The following is a 23,326-nucleotide window of genomic DNA, read 5'->3' on the forward strand; positions in this document are numbered from 1 at the left end:
AAGAATGGGAAGATTACTAATGCACCATGTGAAAGCTATATAGCTGTATCAACAATTTGTTCTTTTGATTTTGACTTGCAAGCATACTTTCAAATGGTCTTGTTCCTTACCTTTGTATTGACAGACTTTTTGTATCCATGACAGTGGATTCACTTTCATTAAGGAATATGGAATACTTATAACATGCATCATGTTCATGACACTCTGAAATTAAATAAGATAAATGGGTTTTATACAACAATAATGGGAATTATTTCTATTGTTTTATGGACAGGGGTATCTATGATAGTCTCTCTATGCTTGTTTTATTGTTAGTGCTAGCATTTATTGATCCCTGTTTAGGTATCTACATTAAGATGAAATGGAATCACCATTTTCTAATGTTTTAATTAATGATTATGGATTTAGACTTAAGCACTACTGAAAAAAAAAAAAACACACAGGTTTTCTTCTTAAGCAATTCACTTTAAATGGAAAAATAACAGAAAGCGTTAAAAAAGATGTGCATCTGCTGGATGAACAATGCCTGCATGTTTGCTGCGTAGGTTAGTATTACCCCCAGGCCTGCTACACTTCAGTACATACGAAGACTCTTTTCTCAATATATCTGCCTAAAAAAGTCCATCTCTATGAAGACTGAAAAAATGCTAGTGGCTAATGGTAGTGGTAAAAAAATATATATTGAAAAGAGAATAGAAAGAGAAACTGGAGTCATAGGTTAAGCACGGACTGATTTATTTTATAGAATTAACTTTTTTTTTTTTATAATCCTGCTTCAGGTAGGTCAATTCAAGTGTTTTCAACAAGGTTATGAGAAGTTGCAGGATTTTTAGAAAAAAGAAGCTGAGGGAAGCCAATGACAGCAAACAGATCTCCTAGTTTCAGGCAGTCAATTGCTTTAGCAATTTCTCATGGGTTACTACTAAGCAAAACAGCCTGCAAATGAGGTGCTGTATTGCTTCTGTTACCATTCAGAAGCATCTCCTGATAGCAACAAAGCAGCTTGGGTTAAATAACAAATGGTGTATTTAGGTTTAAGTTTTAAGTTTTTTAAGTTTAGGTTTAAGAAAATTGTTCCTGACACAGGTAAGTGTCCCACTGGGTTAGTCGTCCAAATGGTTGTAGAACCACAAATGATAGTTCTCCATTTAGTCTGCCATAAGTTTAGGTACAGGAAAAATACTTACAAGCAAGTCAAGGAAAAAAAATGAACCTCATAGGAAGGTTAATAGCAAAAGAAGGCATAAAAAAGCTCTATTAGATGCTGGCTTTCAACATCAACGATAAAAGTTTTTTACCATGAGATATTTATGGACATTAAGGCTTATAGGCTGCTCCTTCTTTAGAAGTGTTTTTACTGATGCTAGACGCGGTTTAACATTGAATGGGAGAAGTGTATCAGCTCCCTGGGAAACATAGCATGTATGACCTGTACATCCTGGGACTCCCAAACAGTGACCCTTCAAAACTTGACACTGTTCTTAATCAGCAAATAGCATTCTGTCTTATATCAACTGCAGCAGATCCTTTGGAAGCAGTTTTTAAAGCAGAAATTGTCTCCTATGTCAATTGACGAAGACAATCAAACAGCAAGGAGACAATTTATGCAACTTAAAGTATCAGAAATGCTTTACTGTTAGCCAAAGCCCTTGGTGGTGGAAGTTTTGATAGAGAAGCTAGTCAGTAGCCATATAGCTATGCCATTGGACTATATTCTTCCACAGGCAAGTAGTAATGCTTTTCATTTGTTTCTCCTACAAAGTCTGATCTCAGAAACGTGCACCTGTAAGATCAGGATGAGGTAGTACAAATGGTTCCAGAGTACTTGATATGAGGAATAAAAACTCTGACATCTTCACCGTACTCATTCAGGGGAAGAGCACTAGCAGAGGATTGTGGGTTTAAGTCATACATTTTTTGCTTTCCAAGCAGAAAGAATATATTAGAAGAAACTGTAGGACATCTCAGTTTGTGATAGTAATAAGCATATTAGGTTAGTTTATTTTCAAATATTCACACAAAATAAAAACCATACTTACCGTAAGAATCCCATGCCATAAACCAACATCCTTCTTGAAATCTAATACATTCACAATTGTTTCAGCTGTCCAATAAAAACAAAACAGAGTTTATGTTTTAGAACATGGCATTGACTCAAGGCAAACCCACTCAAAGGAAGGAAATAGAGTAAGCTTCAGTGTAACATGACTGATGACCTCAAAGCTTAACTTTCATAGTAAGTCTCCAGTGCAGGATTTGTTTTGGCTAGGTCATTATTTGTCTTCTCTTTGGTACCTCTTAGAAAGATATTTTAAAAGTGTTTTTTCGAAAATCGGTGAAAAAAAAAACCACTATTTTTTAATCTAGAAGCTTTTAACACAGATCTATGTAAAACATAAGACAGAAGCACAAGGTGAGAAATAAATTCACACAAAAATTCACACTTGATTTTAAGGATGTAACAAGGGAAGTGTACTCCATACCTTCTGTGTATCCACATGCCTGGGTCAGAGCTTGGCAGTGTGTCAGCAGCGCAATCCTTGTCACAGTCACCCCAAGCACACTTCCATCTTTACATGTTTTGTACTACAGAGAATCAAGCAGAGAAAGCCCAAATGCAATGGATGCCCTATTTCCGTTATTTAATAGTTTACAGTGTTTCCTATGTAGGTGAATGCTGGACACGTTCAATGACGATTTTAAGAAGGCAGCAGTACTGAGAAGATTGGGAAGCTTTTTTAAGATGGGATGTCCCTTCTTGGCTGAAGCTTCTCAGGCTCAATAACAGAAATCCATCTCTTGTTTAAATACTGGCATTGTGGAAAAAATAATTCTAAGAATGCTGACCATGTTAACAACTAAAGGGCTGGCTAGATTTAGCAGAGAATAACCTATCTCAGTCTGCTCAGTGTTCACATTAGATTTTATAGGTCAACTAGTAAATCTGAACTTCTCCATTCTGTGTCATGTAAGGCATGGGATGAGCTGATTGTAGAACCACTGCTGGGTGCTGTTATGATAATCTGTATGAATACACCCTGAAAGACACAAGCTCTTTGACTGCAAGAATATGAGAGTCATGAGAAAATAGAATAAAAAAGCGGTAGGAGATCACTGCTGATGATCATGGTAATTTTTGCAATTTTATGCAAGAGTTTGAAAACTATCAGTGGCAATTAAAGTAAATTAAACATTTATCTTTCTCCATGATGAAGATAATCAGCAAGATTGAAAATGGAGTTATTTCTGTTCTCTAGCCCAGTGTTCTGACTGTGCAAATACAGGAAATATCTTTGCTCCATTCACTTGAACTTTTTCCCTTTGAATAATCATTTAAATTCAGTACTACCATCACTGAATTCAAGGCATTTGTGTCTACATAGAAGTGGGAGGAAAAAAAAGGAAAAATAATAAAAGAGAAAAATTAAACCTAACAGCATTGCTAATTTTCCCTTCCTGATGCTGGTCTTTTGGGGGTAGTGTGACTCACAAAGCAGTAAGTGACAGACAAGCTTTTGAACAAGAAGTTCTTTCTCTTTCAAAGGGTCTAAAGGCTGTGATATGAGAACGGGAGCTTCATTGTCAAACTTGCTGTCGATCCATCTCAAGGCTAGTGGGCAAGCCCACACTGTGAATGAGACCTAGTTTGGTCAAGGCAAATTTAATGTAGTATTACAGCAGCAATGTAGATGACTTAAAACCATCAATGTTAGAAACCCCCAAAATACAATTTAACATTCCATTATTTTTTCTGAAATCAATATACAGTATAATTATTAGAAAATATTACTTATTAATAAGCTAAAACAGGATGTTCTTTGCTTCTGTGAGCAGCAAATGAATAATTATGTTTACCTAATCCAGAAGTGCCACATGCAATGATTCAAAGAGAAGATGCATCTTTATTAACTCACCTCAATGTAAGCAGTGTCATTGTTTGCATCCTTGATATGTGGGAACCAGTCACGAGGAGGCTTGGAGAGATGTTTAGACTCAGTGACAAACCACAGCAGCTTTGGCCAGCCTGAGATACAGTGACAAAGAAAAGAAAGCCTTAGTTGAGCTTCTGCCGGATAAGACATGACAAAATTCTTCTCTGCCAAAGTTTTTTCCCAAATGCCTGTGTCACCATTATCTAAACATCGCTGCTTCTAAACCTCAGCGTAGCGTGAGAAAAAAGATTTTCCAAAACTACCTTGTGAACACAGCTATCAAGTAGTGAGGCCTTCTCAGCCAATCCCTGAAGAAATGGCTGTGCAGTTTGAGCTGTTATTGACCCAAATAGTTCATTACCACACTCCTATCAGAGGTTACCGTCCTCTTTCCTCTTAGTATTCAGTCCTATACCTCTTAGCTATAGGACTGAATCATCTGAAGGCCAAAATCTGTTGGCTTAACATAGTTTGCAAGTGAAGACAACTTCAGTAGCCCAGCTGAGCTGGCTGTGAAGCAGATTGCACCCTTTGGCAGCTGGAAATGGGGAGCAGCAATGTCTAACAGTGACCCATGAATACACAGCTGGGGCAACAGCATCCTGACAGCTCCTGAGGCACCTGTTCTCTGTTCTGTCAGGGTTCTTGAGACCCCTCAGTTGAATCTAACATTTAATCTTACCCACTACAAGTAAACAAATACTACGACTAGTGTCATGGTAAATTATGTGTGTGAAATCCACCATAACCAAGGGTCAGCTTACCTTTAAACTGTGGTATCTCCCCTGTGGGGCTCTTAGGCAGTCCTTTATGGCATGCATCACTAGTCAAGGCCACAGTAACTCCACAGCTTCCAAGCAAAAAGCCTATTTGTTGACTTCCTGCATCCTGATAGACATCAAAATAAAAGCAATACATAATGTTGGTTAGAAGTGACTACACACAACAAAAATATTTTCATCCTTTGGCATATTATCTTGAGAGGAATGCAGCCTCTTTCCTTGAAGCAACTTAACTGATTAGCAAAATTGATTTGTAAAATCACACAGGAATTCCACAACCTAGATATTTTCTCATCTGTAACAACATAAATTATACAGAGAACTGAAGTTATCAGTTGGTGTCTGCTCTCTCAGCTCTTCAGAAATGATGAGAGCTTGGAAGGAGTGGCTGATACACCCAAGGGTTGTGCTGCCACTCTGAGGGACCATGACATGCTGGTAGGAACTTGTTAAAACTAGTAAAAACTGCAAAGTTGTGCACTTAGGAAGGAACAAGCCCAGGCACCTGTATGTGCTGGGTGGGCATCCAGCTGGAAAAGCAGATTTGTTGCAAAGGACCTGGGGGTCCTGGTGGATCCCAAGTTGAGTATAAGTCATCAACGTGTCCTTGTGACAAAGAAAGCTTAACGGTATTCTCAGCTGCATTAGTCAATGTATCACCAGTAGATTGAGGTAAGTTATCCTTCCTCTCTACTCAGCACTGATGAGGCTACACCTGGAGTACTTTGCATTTCTGGGCCCACCAGTACAAGAGAGGCATGGACACACTGGAGAGAATCCAATGAAGGGCCACAAAGATGATGCAAGGAACACTTTTTCACTGTGAGGCTACCTAAGCACTAAAGCTGTTTGCCCAGAGAGGTGGTGGAGTCACCATCTTTGAAGATATTCAAAAGTCATGTGGGTAATCTCCTCCAGGTGTCCCTGCTTAAACAGGTGGGTTGGACAAGATGACATCCCGATGTCCCTTCTAGCCTCCACCATTCTGCAATTCTGTGGTTCTGTGATGATTCTAGGAAATAATATGGGTTATAGATGCTCCCTCTTGGAGAATGCTTTCAACTTTTGAGATGTTATGGTGGACATACAGTGGCGACAGTATCACTGTTTATGCTGATCTAATCTGATTTGTCAATAAGCATTTCATTGAGTAGTTGTGCACATAGTTCAGGAGCACTACAGATAGTCAAGTGCCCATTAAAGAAAGCACACTACATTTTACTGTCATCAAGAGGAAATGGGTATTGAGGCTAAAAAGTCATGTAATGATTTGCAAGTCTAGGCCGTAGCTGTTCCTTGAGAGCTGCTGTGCTTCCACAGCAGTATGTCGGCTTTACTTATAGTGTCTTGTCATGATTCTTTCATGAACTTTACATCTATCCATTAGGCTCTTCAGCAGAGAAAAGCCCTGGACATAAATACACACAGAAGAACTAACCCTTTCTTCCCACTATGAGTCTAGAGAAAATAGCCTACTGAGTCTTAAAAAATCAAATTAAAATATCTTTCAAATCAACCATAAAGCATACTTAACCATGGGAGCAACCAGAAACACAGAACAGTTGCCTTAATGTATCGATTTATTCAAAGCAAAACTGCATGATGAGCCTGAAAGCTTATCTGACTACTTTTAATGCAATTTTTTTTGTAGTCAAATAAAGCAATTTAAAGTGGAGAAGCAAGGAAATCAGAGGAAAAACAAAAGCTTATCTGTTTTCCATAGCAGCTCAAAATAGGCATATAGCACCAATTATCAGAACTTCAACAGCTGACTAAACAATGAGGGACGATAACCTGGTCTATCAAAACCACGCTATGTAACCCCTTCAATCCATTATTACTGCATCTGCTTTTGCTCTCTGCAGTATTACCAGAATGAATGGAAAACCAGGAAAAATTAGTAAGGTACTTTTTCAGGAAAGCTTTTTAGAGTTAAGCCTGTTCATTGTCTTTTCCGATAAAAATCTAGACAAGGGCAGTAGCCTTTGAACAATGGAGACTAAGGCTGGTATCCATCAACAACATTTTGGGAAATGTGTTGATCTCACAGTGCCTTCACCACAAAGAGAAAAAAAAGCATTACTGTTCTCAGTACAAGCACTTAGCCTGATCAGATAGTGATTCCATGTGAGGATGAGACCTGGCTGCACTCCCGTAGCCTTATCAGAGGGATGTGTGGGTGCCTGGACACTGCGGGAGCAGTGGGTCTTCCTCATGGGACCTCATAAGGAACAGCAGGAAGATGAGGACTGGAGTGCTCCAGAAGACAACGTCACTTCTTGGGCAAGACATAACCCCTGAGATGTGCTACTCTGCCATATACAACAGAGGGACACCAGTTTCTTAAAATATCCTATGTATACTTCCATTACCCCCAATTTCCCACTAACTATCAATTTTCTTTAAACAGAATTGAACATAACTTTCACAATCAAATGCAGGAGCTACATCACTCTGCATTTTAAATTAAAGTCAAAGTCTTGTTTTAAGTTTATGCCCTATAAAAGACTGCTAGCAAACTTTCACCACTGTACCAAGAAAATGCATGCTTTCAAGTACTAGATCTCATTTAATGCAAGACCTTGCAAGAAACTAACAATAAATTCTATTTAGAAACCTGACACATATAAACCAGTACAAACTGTGGACCTTAGAGCATCAGCATATCACAGCCATGGAGGATGCATCATTTAAGAAGTGATCTGCCAAGCTCTTCTCATAGCAAAACAAAACAACAGGAAAAGGAAATTTATATCAGCGGTTCAGGATTTCTAGATAACACAAGGAATAATGACTGTGCTTCCACTTGGTGCCACACCAATTCTTTTGGAGCACGTCCACTTAAAAATTATTCATTCATTTGCAGCACACCACGCACAAGCTTGAAGAATAGCGTATAGATTACCTAACATAATCTACCCACACATCATAGACTCTTATAACAGACTTAATTTTAGGTCAGGACAACCACATTTCAAATTGTGTTAAAACCTTCAACCCATTGTTTTTTTCTGTACAGTTATTTCCTTCATTTGAAAGGACAAACTGGTTAAACAATTACGTGATGCACCTCTACCACAGGAGAGAAGGAAAAAAAAATCCTCAGTTATAGACAATAGCCAGGGTGGTTTTCAGATTTTCGTTTTCTGTGATGTGCCTTTGGTTTCCCCAGTAAATCCTGCCTTGCAAGACAAAAGTAACTCAAGATGCTGCAGGAGAGGTAAACGATAGATGATGTTCTCAATAGCTACAGGAACTCCAGTTGAGGATCACACAGCATGAACACTCTGAAGCTTTCTGGTGGTCTGCTAGTCTGTGTCAGTCGTTCCCACTTCCAATGTCATTCTCACACCTCCTAACTAATTATCACCGCCTCCTGCCTGCTCCTGGTGGCTTCATCCCAACTTAGAAGCAGCAAGTACTGCAGAGAATAGAGATGGAGAGGGGTGAACATTCCTCTCCCCATGTAGGTGCCCCAGTGATACCTGCTGCTCTGCAGAAGCAATCGTTTCTAACTACCCAAATGGTGGGAGATCTGAAACCATCTCAAGCTCAGAGAAATATCTCACAGACACACTGCAACCTTACCTAAAACACTCAAGTATGCAAATGTGATGGTCTTTGCTGTTCCTCATGCCTCAGAATGACAGACCCAGAGCAGTGAGTGCCTTAGGTAAAATTTGTAAGCTTGAAAAATGAATCACAGAATCCACTAGGTTGGAAAAGGCCTTCAAGATCATCAAGTTCCACCACCAACTTGACCTGCTGAGCCCCAGCACTAAACCATGTCCCTTAGTGCCATGTCCACACGTCTCTTTAATACCTCCAGGCACGGGGACTCCCTCACTTCTGTGGGCAGCCCATTCCAATGCTTGACCACCTTTTCCATGAAGAAATTCTTCCTAATGTCTAGTTTAAACCTCCCCTGGCACAACTTGATGCTGTTTCCTCATATCCCATCCCTTGTCAGCTGAGAAAAGAGACCAACACCTTCCTCACTGCAACCTTTCAGGTAGTTGTGGAGAGCGATGAGGTCTCCCCTCAGCCTCCTCTTCTCCAGACTAAACAACCCCAGTTCCCTCAGCCACTCCTCATAACTTTTGTTTTCTGGTCTCTTCACCAGCTTCATTGCCCTTCTCTGCACATGCTCAAGCAACTCAATATCCCTCTTGCAGTGAGGTTTGAGTTAAAATACAGTCATTTGTGAGAAGCAGTCAAAGCGTCCATATGGCAAGGAAAAAGACTTCTGACTTTAGGAGTATTGATTCTTTCATATTTCAGAGACTAGCTATTGAGCTATCGGCATCCCTTCTGAGTAATGTAAAATGAATGTCTCCAATGCTGAAAACTGCTTTGTAAGTAAAAAGAAGAAATCAAATCACCTACTGCTGAAAAACCCCCACAAATGTCTCCCCCCGTAAATAAAAGCACCCTCCTGCACTTAAATGGAATAAATTTTCAAGACAAACTGTTTTGTCAGCAGCATTATTTGCTATTTTGGTAGTTTATGCTAATCCGCTACTTTGACAAACCCTTACTTGCCACAGACAATTTATTTTGCTAAATTTTGTTGGGTTGGAAAAAAAACTCAGGGATCCAGCAGAGACTGGGTGAAACAACTGAACCAATGCAGTCCCAAGCGCAGACAGGGAGAGACTCTCCATCATTGCTCATCGTCAGAAGCCTCCACAATTCACAGTTTGAAATGACAAGTAATATAGGTGGAAGGCAAAAGATACAGCTGAGGTATTGTAGCATGAGGTTTGAGATGAAATGCTGACTTTGGAACTATCATTTTACATTTCTTAAAGGCATGGCACTTGCTGAAGTATGAAAAATGAGGTCTGCATAGCTTTAGACAATGTCTGCACACACCTAGAGAGATCAATCTTGCAGATGAAGCGAGCCAGAAATCCTCTCTGCTGTAGGTAGCCATTGAAGGTTCTCTAAAGACTTTTATTAAAGGTTCCCTAAAGGTTTTCACCACTACCTGGAGGCAAATTGTCTTCATCCTGCTGCAGAGAGTGATAATTCATTGTCAGGATAAAAAATCCCACGTGTGGCTGCATTTCAGCATGCTGTTAATGTCATTTTTGTAATGCTTTGTGAGAGTATCTGTGTGAAGGAAAACAATTATGTTCTCTTCTTTGTGAGTGGGAGTGCATAGTCTTCCACCTAATATGGAAGGAAGGAAGAGACAGCCAGTGCCAAGGTTGGGCTGGTAAAGGTTACTCCTGTCCACTTCAAGTCCCAGACTGGTTTCAAAGTGAGAATTATGTAGCAATACCTTGCAAAATGAACTAATTTTTTTTTTTGGTTGTTGTTACAATGCTTATTCGAGCTCTATTTGCCTTTACTCTAACAAACATTTTCTGTGAGAGAACAAACAGGGCAACCATCAGACACAAAACCCAAGCACCGGTACCTTTAAAACAAAAGTGAAAAGGGATCAAGGAAACCCTCCATTTTAAAAATACAAAGATCTTAATAAAAATAGTCAAAACACAAAGCAGATGCAATTTTCATGATCAGCTTTATGAGGCAGAAATCAGCTGTCTCATCAGAGAGAGCTTTGGTATCTGGTTGTAATTTTCATGTGAAACATGGAACTGTGAGCAGTCTGAATGTCCAAAAGTCTTAATGAAAGCAGGACAAGAGTTATTTTTGGCAGGGAACACTGGACGAAATGCAATATTCTCTGTAGGAAACTACTTTTTCCTAAACCTGAAAACATAAAAACAAAATGTAGACTGTAAGGGACCTGAGGTTGATGGCGACCAGCTGAGCAAAGACCTCTGCCCAGTGCCTGCAGAGGGGAGGGTGGGCACGGCGCCCACGTGGGCCCGGCTGTGTGTGCCAGGGGTTCAGCAGGGCTGAGGCTGGAAGGCTGTGCCACCGAAAAGAAAATCTATGGCATTTTATGCATGTTTTAGATCCAGCAAAGAAAGTTCATTGTCAAAAGCTGTTCAGAACGATGTCAATTCCCAGCGTTGCTGGAGCTCGGTGGATATGTTGCAGTGTATCAGGTACAGCACAATAATGAGGAAAGCGGGGAGGAAACAGGGCTTGTTTTACCTCAAGCTCTGAAGATGTCTGAATACTAGAAAAAATGTCGAGGTGTATTTCCTTTGGAATACAATTCTGCCTTCAAATGGCAGAAAAGACTGGGACAACTTCTCTGTTTTTTAAAGATGTATCTCTCTGGCTGCCGTTAAAGCTTTAATAACCTAACTTTTCAGGATTTAATAAAAAGAGCTCCTGGAAAACAGTTTTTACCCTCAACAAAACATCTATTTGATATTTTTTTCATGTGTCCAGGAGTGGGTATCTCTGAACTCACTATAGAAACACACAAGCATATTTTAAAATCACATTGTCAAAGCCAGCTTCTGGAAAAGTACAGAAACACTTCCAAGAAGCACACGTAGCATTAAGTCTAACAGGCTTAATAATGATTGAGAAATAGTTTATATGCTTTCATGTCATATTCTGTTACAAATGTTCACCTCCTATGACAAGAAAGCCATAAAGAGCTATGTGGGATCACTGTTCACGTATTCACAGAAAGCGATTGAGCGTAACTACGAAAGCGCTTGGAGGACAAAAATGTTATTTTGAGATTCAAACAGATTAGCTCCCCTGACTGTATCAGAGCAAAATCATAACAACTTTCACGGTGCCCATCAAATGGAAAAAAAATAACCTGCAAACTCTGAAGAAAAAGAAAGCAAAAACATATTTTAAAATATTTTCATACGGGGAATAGTAAGCCGCTATTTGAACTGGAACTTGAAACGTCAAAAATCCTGTATCTGCTACTTTGATGGCACCTTCTGTGATACCTGGTTTGCAATTCACATCACATCACATATACAATGCGCCAATGCAGAATACTCCAGCTTCTGGTAACATTAACCGAAGTGGCAGTTCTGGAGGCAGAGGTGTGGCATACAACACACTAAAAAAGGACCCATACTTATTTACTGATTTTGGAAAGCATAAAGAAATTTGGGCAGAGGGACTACTGTGAAAAAACACAGCCCTTAATCCAAGGGTTGAGGATTAGTTACAAAAAATTTTGGAAGTGATCATGATACAGACATTTCAGTGGCATTAATGGAAGAAAAGATGAAAAAAACATGTTGTTTATTCTATAGCTGCAATGACTGTAGAACCCCTGACTGCTTCTTCTAGAACAAAAAATCAGTTTTGATGTTTAAAAAAAAAAAAAAAAGCTTGAGATTTCAGTTTTTCATTTTAGATCTGATTTTCCCAGCCCAAAAAGCAAAAAACCATGCTGACACAAATGCCCACTCCCAGGTCCTTGCTGAACACCCAAAAGTCTTGTGAGAAAGCAAAAGTGAAGAACCCTGCACAGAATCCAGTGAACCCATCCCAACTGCCATGCCAGACAGGTCTCTGTAAGTCCTCTGGGGAAGTAAAACTAATTCTAGGTACTTTGTCAAGACAAAGATGAGATACAAAGCACGACGAGATGGACCATCACCTAATGGACCAACCAGAAAATAATTCTGTCAAAATCTAAAAAAAAAAGTACACTTGTGATACAAAGAGCAGGCAATACACACCAAATGTATGGGCTGCTAAAACAGAAGCCTTCACTTCCACACATGCATAGATGACTGCAGAGTAATAGATGAGCCTGGCTACCTGGCTGCAAGTATCACTGTTCAGTTTTAAACTGCCAGGCACAATTGGCACAGAGCTGTGAAAAACTCTTCCTTATGAAAACACAGAACAGTATTAAGGCTGCTAACACAAGTTTTTAATACTAAAAATGTGCTGATGAATACTAAATATGTGCTCACGAACTCCCTGAAACAGTTCATCCCGTATCAAGTTGTTATTCTGTAAGTCTGTATGCGCCCGTAATATAATTGTTGGTCTATTTGTTAGTTCACATCTCTCTCTTCCAAAACTCAAGCCAAAAAAGGTATGCTGCCAGAATTTACTGAAGCGTGAAGAAAAGAGAACAAATAATGGTAAAGCATAAAAGAACAGCCTAGGCCATTGTGAGATGACACAAATGACATCTTCCCACGGATGCCAGAAGCAATCCGCTGCCATTTGACCAAGCAGAGGTATTCCTTCTGGGACTACTCAGAACATGATTTTCATCTCATTGCTTCCACTCCAGTTCCTTCTCCATATAAACAAATGCAGAAATATTTGCAATAGTATACGCTGTGAGATTGCATAGTTTTATTTATAGATCATAGATCATGTTGCTTTTTTAATTATACTGCTGACATCTCTGTTATTGTTTTATCGGTGCAATATTTAAACATTAGGGAATGATCTTGGCAACAGTTAAACAGTCTGAGCCTGTAGTTATTGCCTTATATAAATATATATATATATGCATGTGTAAGTGTATATTTTTATATATATACATACGCACACATAAAAAAAAAATCAAGGTTCAGCCAAATTAGGGTAAGTTATTAACCTGATATAGGGTATTTACTTGGACAGCTGGATTTTATAGCTTACTGGATGGATATGGTATCAGATGTTCTAAAATAAATCTGATTTATACCTATCCATACACTTTAACATGCAATTAAACCTTGGACAATAAGCAACGGGGGAAGACATAACAGATATTTTTTTTTTTATCCCTGAAGGTCACGTTGCTTCTTTTTTGTAAAATGAAAGTCAAGTTAACTATGTGATGATGTATGTATGATCTTACAATGTATATAGTCTATTTGCCTTATTTTGTTGACACACTTAAAGCAGAAATAATGCATCACTTCATGCAACTACTTCAAACTACCTCAAGGTACTGCACTCACATGTGAAAGCATGGTGATAGCCTGATGCAAACGCAGTACACTTCTACTAAAATCCTGACACTCATTCCAGAGTCAAGTCCACTCCTCAGTGATCTCTAATACAACACTTAACAAACAAACTAGCATGAACTTATTCCCCACAGTGGATTAAAGAACACATGTTGTGTGGACAATTCCAGACCAAATACTTGAAGTAAAGCATTATTAGTGCTAGCTAATAACAAAGGAATTATATAACGGGACATTTGGGAGAACCTTAGAGTAAGCATTGCTGCCAGCCATGCTAAAATGAAGGGGATATGACAAAAAGAGCTTGGAATGGATAAATATGTTTCATTATATTTAAAGCCTCAAAGGTATGCATCCTCAGAAAAAATGCATGTTCAGCAGCATCAGTGCAACCTTCCCAGCTGTGGCTCTCCAGTACCACTGAGCCCCCTCCCCTCACTGCCCCCAAGTATCTCCTCAATCTGAAACTGCTATACCTGTCTACTAAGATTTTCCCAGAAACCAGTGGTGGAAACTGAACCAACACTGCATGTGACATGTTTTTGATTAGCCATGATCAGTTTCAGCTATGAACGTATGCTCTGCGGCAAGAATTCACAAACTGGTTTTGCTCAATGTCCAGCCTTAGCAGAGATGACAGTGGCGATGGAAGCTTCAGGATACAACTGCACACATAAACACAGGAGAAGGCATTTCCCTAACTGCTTTGAAGTAGCACACAAAGCAGTAGTGGCATTATAACATAGCTTTGGTTGCAGGGACAGGTGGAAAATCAGCAGTTGCTGCCAATGATTCTTTGTCAACGGCCAACATCAGAATGCTTTGAGAGGCTATGAAGATAATCCATCTTGGGCTGGCAAGGCTGTTCTCTTGCAAAATTTTCCTCTCCTTTCCCAGGCAGACCTGTATTTGCTGAAACTGCAAGCACATCTTGAGATTTGCCGTCACAGAAAAGAAGGAACTATATATAACTCACCACACAGCACTATCTTTGTATCTGTAGATTCAGAACTAGTTAACCACAAATGTACTCAGAAGTTAGTTCAGTTGTGATTCATTCTGACATAAGTTTTAAAAGGCAGTATAGAGAAGAAATTCTGTTCCCTACCTTTCTTGTAAGTGGCACTTCAATAGGGACGGGGACAACTTCTGCAAGCAGGCAGCCATAAAATGCCACCATGAAAGCAGCAGGATCATTGTTAGGGAACACGAGTGTTACCTGAAACAGAGACATACGTTAAAGATTTTCTGAAATGCATGTTTTATTACAGGTTTCAACTAACAATAGCTGGAGTTTCTATGCTTCTTTTGGGAGAAAGGTGATTACAGAAACATTTCTACAATAATTACTCAAATACCTAAAGAAAGATGAATGAGGAATCAGAAGGAATTTATTCTGATACACGTTCCTTTTGTGAACATTTTCACTTAGGTTGTAGTTAAATATTTTCATGCTGCATTGTTTCCCACATTGACAATACCTTTCATCTGATTTTCAACTTACTGATTGCTTTGCAGATATTAAAGAACCAAACAAATGGAACTAATAGAATTTTACATTTTAATTTAGTATTTGCTTGATGTTACTGAAAACAAAGTGGATCTGTGACCAGGTCAGATTACGCAGCCTTACTGTGTCATTATGTCAGTCATTAGCAATTATGTATTAAGGCATGTGCTATGAGGAGAGGTCTGGGACATTTGCTTTGTCTAGTTTGGAGAAAAGGAGGCTAAAGCAACCTCATTGCTCTCTACAATTTCCTGAAGAGGGGAAGCAGAAAGGGAGGTGCCAGTTTCTTCTCCCTGGGAAACGATGACAGGATGTGTGGGAACAGCACAAACCTGCACCAGGAGAGGTTCAGACTGAACATTGGGAAAAAAATATTTGCCAAGAGAGTGGTTCAACACTGGAACGGGCTTCCTGGAGGGGTGGTTGATGCCCCAAGCCTGTCAGTGTTCAAGAGGTGTTTGCTCTCATTAATATGCTTTAACTTTGGTTAGCCCCGAAGTGGTCAGTCAGTTGGACAAATGATCTTTGTAGGTCCCCTCCAACTGAACTATTCTATTTCTATTCAATTCAATTCGATTTAATTCTAAGTCTGGACTTGCTAAACTTCACAGCTTTCGGGCTAGGGAATTATTTAGATTAAAGAATGTCAAGAAAAGATAAGACATTATAGAAAATCACCTGTATGCTCATGAGGTGCCTTTCATCCCCAGATGTGCCGAACTGGGCAGCTTACACCTATGGGTGCTGCAATCTCTTTAGATCATCCAGGGACAAAACAGAAGGATGAATGAGATTGCATGATCTAACTGAGGATCCAGCAACCTAGAGAGCCCACAGCTCTCCTTGCCATCAATTAGTGGTTAGAGACCTCAAGGGATGGATCCTGTCTATATTTTTATTTTCATTCACTCAGATGCATTTTCTCAACTCATGTCTTAAGCAGCTGCAATGGAGCTGGTAACTATACCTCCCGGGGCTGACAGAAGTGGCATGCAAGAGGTGTTCCACGTGACTTCTAACTTAACTCCATTGGGTTTGCACACAGGATCAGTGTTCAGCACCTTAAAGTTTGCTGAAAGTACATATTAAGTCTTCAGTTTTGACTGATTTGACATCCATAGGACTTACAAGTTTCAATCTCTTGGAGCAAAACCATCATGTTTTACACACTTGCCAGGATTCAGTAACTGGAGATTAAAAGTGTTTTCAGTGATTTCATATGGCTTCAAAGATGGTTCCTTTCTACAAATTAAATTGATTTCTTCAAACTAGAAGAAATCTAACTTTGTCCAAAGGGTCAAAAATATCTGTTTTTAAGATGAAGACTTAAAACTTTAGGAACTTCATAGAAAAGATACTGATATCATATCTGTATCCTAGCACAAGAAACAATACAACTGCACAAGATGGCTGTGCAGTTTAGTGTATATATTTTCTGTACACATACCATAAATATCCACAAGGGAAATGGAATGAAAGGGTTTTTGCTAGGTACACTGCAGGGATAGCAGTTTGCTGAGCCCAGCACAGATCTGAAAGATGTTGAAAGATCCCAAAAGGTACTTTGAGGATTGTTATTTTTTGTGTTGCTCTTTGTTTACATACACACAGTGAAGGTTTAGCTTGGAATCTTTTCAAAGGAGCTGACTGAGGTGAAAAACTCTCACTGAAGTCCAGTGGGGATGAAGCATTAACTTCCCCTTCAAAAGACATTAATCACCAACAGACCCATACCAAATAAACAGATAGCATGTGTAACAGCAAAAAGGGATAAGGCTGAAGGCAAATGAAATATACAGCGCATTGATGAGAATCTATTTATCTGGTAGATATATTAGAGGGCAAGCTTAATTTACAGGCAGCTGTCTGGGATGACATGAGGTTAAATTTCTGAAGATACTATAGTAGCCAAATGTGGTTCTTCGTGAGCTATAATTGTATCAGAACCAGGGACTCACATACAGGCACAATCACTTATTCTTTTGTCTCGGACAAAGAAACTAAAGAGTGATGTCATATGAGTCATGAAAAATAAAGATTGCATTGATAGAATATGCTTTTAAAGGGGGAAAGCCCCTTCCGAGTTGTATATCATATTAACGTAAGTAAACAATTACCCTCCGATTTGGAAAAGATCACAAATATGCACAAATGTATTTCATTTAGCATTTCAAAAGTACCTTTAACTGTTGTCACACAAAATACATTATTTAGAATAAAAAGTCATTTTCAGAGAGGTCAGAAAGCTTTTATATTATTACGACAGGGGGATAACAGCCAGAATAACAGCCTAGAACATCAGTACAGTAACACCTCATCTTCCACAAGAAGCAGCTTTAAATGATCGTGTTTCTGTTACAGAGATGCTAAGCAAGATGTTTTTACAGCACAAGCATACGCTTTCAGCACTCAGCCATAAACATTTGTTTCGCTGTAATCTAGGTGGACTTATTTTAGAAGGACTGCAATTTGTTATGCATGTGTCCTGCACTAGCTAAACTTCCAGCTTTCTGACTGAATTATCCACAAATCTTTTCCTAACGTTAGGAGATGTCAGCGGTTGCTGCAGTAAATTAATGCAAAGATGGGCAGTTAGCAGACAACAGGGAGAGAGAGGCACACACACACTGCCTGTATCTGAACTTTATTCCATTTAGAGCCTTCTGGGTGGATTCTCTTGATGCACACACTTGAACAACTTGCTGCTTCTGCTGTTGCTTAGATACACACTTGTAAATCAAGCAAAAGAGATTCTTCAGATGGCTGAATACCACTGTAGGAAGCAATTTAGATTAAGGATCTAGAGATCTTTTAGTTAAATGCTTTATGATTTATTTCCAAATGAAGCACAGAAAGGACCGTCAGGTTTCTTTTTTTTTTTTTTTAATTCATTTTTTTTCTTCTCTGAACCTTTACTGCATGCTCTCATTTTTGAAGACATAAGAAAAGTGTAGTGCATATCAACACATTTTTCACATATGGCACAAAAGGACCAAGTAAACCAGCAGTTTGAGAATTGCTCTCAAACTGGAAGAGGAATCCTTAATTTCACATTCAAACCTCTAATCACAAGGTTATGACTAAAATGTGCATTTCTGACAGATTTGTTCAGGCACCTCCATTCCATGACTTAGAACCAACCTGGAATGGGACCTGTGGAAATTTGGATACACACTCTGGCAGAGAAAAGGGGTAGCATGAAGGCAGCAGACTAGCTCTGTAACCCTTGGCCTCTGTGGATGTTATACATTCACCTAGATCCAGCCTCTGGCAGTAGCTGAATCAGATTGAAGAACAAGGAATGGAAATACTCTCCACATTACCAGTCAGCGTAATTTATTTATTTAACTGGCTGCCAGAATATGCTTAGCTTGTTTGTGTTTGTCCTCCACAATGCTCCTCTTTTTTTTCTACCATCTCAACAACTACAAAGTCATTAGTAAGTACGTTTTACCCACACGACACCTCCAGGCTCTATAAGCAAGTTTTTGCTAAACAGACCGCTGTTCTATGTCCAAAAATCACTTTCCATGGGAACGTTTATTGCTGATGTTGCCACAACTTGAAGTTGCTATTCAGCGAATACTAGCTCAGATTATTTAATGTGCAATTCAAAACATCTGTCTGAGTGATCAGCCCTTTTCTGACTAAAAGGCAGACTTTCCTCCACCCCCAACATTTAACTTCATTAATTTCCCCTGGGCACCCAAATACCTCATTCTCTCTTTGTCAACCCGGGATCTGAATTATTAATAAATAAAAATCATTCAGTTACTCACCCTGTCTCCAGGTCGTACCATTGGTTCTTGTTTTGTGCCTAATTTATGTAGTATATTGTAAGCAACCTTCATACTTCTGGTCCAAAGTTTTCCTATTAACACAAAATTTGTAAAATTAATTTTAAAATTCTGCATGTTTTACAAGATTATTAAAGGGAAAGAATGCCTAAGCAGTAGAAGAAATACTAGGAAAACATACATGAATTTTCCAACTAAATGTGATACCACTGCTGCAACTAAAAGAAATATTTTTAAATACATATCAGATATATCAGATATTTTCTTTGAACTTCAAGACAGCAGCATTTTTAAGCCAAAAAAAAAAAAAAAAAAAAAAAAAGCTTTCTTCAAGGTAGAAAAAAGTAGCTTTCTTGCTTTGCAGTGAATTGGATCTGGACTCCAAAAGTCAGGTGTTAGAAGTGGCTGGAATACCAGGAAGTCCAGACAGCCTATTAGCAAAAGCTGCCTTTCAGTTCAGACTGTGCTGTGCAGGGGGACTTCCCTCCGAGGGTATGATGCAGGGATCATAATGGCACTTTCCCTACTCCAAGACACCAAGGAAAAAAGGAAAGCAGTCCCGAGAAGGAGAGACAAGGAAAAAAAGTCAACAACAGAAAACACCCTACAGCCAAAGGGGCACACTGAAGCAGCAGGGACCTTCTGATCCTTAGCACACCTGTAAGATGAGTTGCACTTTTAATTCTGGACCTTCTTCAGTTTAACTTGGCTTTTACTTCTCCCCAACTCCCACACAGTCCCTTCCCTCAGTTTCACTTCACTTGCCTCCAGGTATCCTTCCTTTTTACCATCTCTGTTCCCCCTTGCTTCATCCCCCCATCTGCACTTACTTAGCTAATCTTCATACAGACCTTGCACCAATATTATTTAAAGAAAGAATCATCTCCTCAAAATATCACTGGCCATATTGTGCCTTTCATTAATCCTTTAAGAGATCAGCATATCCCGACTGTGCAAGTTCTTTCCGAGAGCCTTTGTTTACAGCCCTTGTTACTTCCATTCGAATAATACCTAGCATAACAGACCTTGGTCTTGGCTGGCCCTCAGCTACTGTCTTGAAGCAGTATTCAGTCTGACAGTAACAAATCTTTAATTCATGCCCACCAATAACTTAAACGATAATAGGTTCTGACAACAGATTACCTATGGGGTTCAGCAGTTCAGGCTCCCAAACAAGCAGTACTGCTATTTATAACTAAACCAAGCAGTTTTTATAATAAATTCCTCCACATTCTGGATACAAAATGCAATGCTGTATTATTTTAAGTGCCAATCTGATGCAAATGTAACGTATAATGAGAAGGCCAGATTTTCTTTTTTAACTCTTAAGGAAAATTGGAAGGTCACTGCTGCCTGTTATTGAGAAAGTCTTAAGTGCAATTACTTCTTATGAAAATGGTAATATTTTATCATTAAATCATATTTTCTGAAGCTTTAAATATATTTAAAATTGCTCCAGTATTTGGATGCTGAACTGTCCTGATGTTTAAAAACAAACACAAGTCAATTCTGTTCCACTGAAAACTCAATGTGGATACAGAAATACTTCTGCAGAATTAACCTTCATAACACTGCAGTAGAACTACCTGCCTTTATTGGAAAAAAGTCTTTAAAAGCATCCCTGTTGCAACAGTCAACACTTAAACTTGACCAGCAAGTGGAATAAAAACAAGGATGCCCTAAAAAAGCAAACATTCATTTTCTTAAAAGTTTCCAACATTAAAGTTTCAGTGGCAACAAACGTAGAGGAGCAATTAGTACTGATACAGAAATTTGGAGAATGGAAATGAAAAGCCTGGTAGAAGTTCTGAGTGCAAGGGAGAACCATCTTTACACAAAACATTTTCATGCTTATAATGAACATTAAGATTTTGATCCCTTTTCTGAGAGACATAAGGGGCTGCTGTGAAAAGTTCTATTGGAGCTATGGAGATTAAATCTGTTAAAAGTCTTAAATTTGCATTTGTGACATATTCATACTCATTTTTTGTGTATCAAACATGCCATCTTGCATACAATATTTTCTTCAAAATTTGAGCTCTGAAGCACTATTCATATTAAAGGACTTAGATGCGTTCTTTCAGAAGTACATGGGTACACAATACAACTGTCTCCATGCCAATGTAAATCAAAGTAAATGTAGAAATAAAGTTCTCTCAAAGAGTAATGTGTTACTTTCTAGTAAGGTTGTAAATATTTGTCTAAATACGTTTTGTCATGATGCTCCCTTACTTCCAAAATTTTACTTCATCTTCTGAAATATAGAATATACAAGGCCATTTCACTACTTCCTCACCTTTCTGTTTCAACACACCTTGAATTGCACAGAATAAGTCTGTAATATTTTCTAGAGGTCTTTTTCCTTCCAGGCCCTCTCCTGTTCTAATTACTGTTGGAATACCAAACTGTGTCAACTAACTGAGCTACCTGCATGTGCGAAAGGGTATGAAACTATGGAAAACTGGAACAAGGAAGGCAGTTTGCACTGAGCTCTGACGGAGCTGGGACAGAGGATCTCCCCTGCATCCCTCAGCGCTTCCATCTTTTCAACCCACTCAGACTCTACCTGTCCCTGGCTGCCGTGGCCTCTGCTCAGCCAGCAGCGAGGAGCATCTCTGTGTGCAGGCCAGCCATCTCGCACACTGATCCCAGAGTCAATCCCACACAGATCTAGACCTGGGCTGTGCTCAAGAGCAAGCCCACCATTTTTCTTCTAGATATATAGCTTCAGTCCAGAAAAGACAGAGCTGTGAAGGGAACAGCAGTGCAGGAGCTGGAGCCAGGAAGGCCTGAGTCACCAGGGCCAGGCCTGTGGCTGCTGGACGAGGCGCGACACGGGGCCAACTGAGCTGTGTGTTTGTTTTGCCACCTTGGCCGTTCAGCCTGCCAGCGTCACTGAAAAACACAAAGGGCTCCATGACTGTGGGATAAAAGCCCTCAGTAACAGAGGATGTTATAAAGAAGGAAATCTTTGAAGTGTTTCCTTCCTCGGTTCTGCCTAGGTTGCAATTCAGTGTAATTCTTCCTTTGTAAACTTGAGAGATTAGACGTTGCTGGGAAAAAGCTGATTGCTAAAATCTCTCCCGCAAATCCCGATGAGGAGACCTTGCCTTGACCTCAATTCTGTGCACATCTGCCCTGGGGCAGAAGGCAGCCCGGTGGGGGAACCAGCTGTGCTCCATCCAAGGCTTTCACTCCGGGATGGGGCCGACACTTGCATGGGGGAAACCTGCTATGAAGGGACGTGAGCTGCAAAGGAAATTGCGCCGCTGGGGGCTGCTGAGGATATGGCCCTTTGTCCACAATTCAGCACAGGTCTTCCTCAGATAAACACATTGCCATCCATCTTCTAGTAAGTTGGCTTGAAGACAGAAGGGCAGATGTAGAAAACTCAAGCAGCAGTTTCAGGCAGCAGGGGCTGGAGCAGCCCAGGTTTCTGCACGGTGACAGATCTCCTTTTGTCCAGCAATGCCACTGTAGCAGAAAACGGTTTTCTGCTCTCCTGTAGCGATGGAGAGCAAGCACCAGCTGGATACAGCTACCCCCAGCAGCACTGCTGCTTCTAGACCCTGGGGCCCTTCTCATCTTTGTTTCCCTGGTCCTATTCAACTGCCCTCCTGCCTGCCTTGCCAGGGACACTGGATGCTCACAGTACTTGTCCCTGCCTGACTCTGTCACGTGTGAACTCATTTTTGAGTTTGAAAATGAAGGCTTGGTAAGCCCTTTAGAGAGGTAAGTCATTAGAGAGACATTTGCATATCCAGTGGCATTTTGGGCACTAGGGTACTCTCCAGAGGGGGGCTGGGCTCCTGCAGGTCCAGGACACACACAAGTGTCCTGGGTAACTCAATGCCTTTGATAAGGTCCTGAATTTTCCAGTTTTCAGGTCCAAAACTATCTCCCAAACAATGAAAACTGTTCAGTATCCAAAGAATTTCCTGAGTTGATTTGGGAAAACAAACCAAGCTGGACAACTACATGTCACTACTAAAAATTGTAATTTTCCTACCCCCCATCAAGCTGCTTATTTTGGTGTTAGTTTCCAAAACGTTTTATAACTCTACAAGATACAAAGAAATCAAGGTTTTCTCCTCTGCATCTGTCATATCCCAACACATTTCTAATTGCTGAAGCATTTACTGAAATAAATCTTCTAATGATGATCAAATCTTCCTTATGTGCTCCTGTAACTTGTCGCAGATATTGCTGCTGGACCTACAAGCCCTAGCAGTGTGCTCTTGGAGTGAGGCCAAGTCACCTTCAATGTTCTTCCTACACTGGCAAACCAAATTGAGCATTCCCAGTGCCCAGCAAGTATCAGCAAGTGTGTGGTGCAGCAGCTATGCCTCTGAAGCTGAGCCATGTCCTGCAGACATCACTCACACACACAGAGTCAAAGCAGCCACAAATGAAAATTATCACCTCACATTCTGGCAGCCATGACAAACATTGTTAACACCTGTGTGGGGCAAATATC

The 23,326-nt window shown here is 39.9% G+C and overlaps 1 protein-coding gene across 5 annotated transcripts in view; it reads right to left on the minus strand.

Moving 5' to 3' along the window:
- DIP2C (disco interacting protein 2 homolog C) overlaps positions 1-23,326 on the minus strand; it is a 311,140-nt gene that overhangs the window by 77,392 nt on the left and 210,422 nt on the right. For all 5 annotated transcript variants that reach the window (XM_082752327.1, XM_082752326.1, XM_082752324.1 and 2 more), the window contains 7 exons: positions 18,832-18,923; positions 14,651-14,761; positions 4,697-4,820; positions 3,915-4,024; positions 2,484-2,586; positions 2,040-2,104; positions 111-204 (listed from right to left, as the gene is read on the minus strand). In XM_082752327.1, the coding sequence (XP_082608453.1) occupies positions 111-204; positions 2,040-2,104; positions 2,484-2,586; positions 3,915-4,024; positions 4,697-4,820; positions 14,651-14,761; positions 18,832-18,923 (699 nt within the window). The remainder of the gene's footprint in view (positions 1-110; positions 205-2,039; positions 2,105-2,483; positions 2,587-3,914; positions 4,025-4,696; positions 4,821-14,650; positions 14,762-18,831; positions 18,924-23,326) is intronic.

This window comes from Aythya marila, assembly GCF_965140915.1.
Source record: "Aythya marila genome assembly, chromosome: 2".
Classification (NCBI taxonomy): Eukaryota; Metazoa; Chordata; class Aves; order Anseriformes; family Anatidae; genus Aythya; species Aythya marila.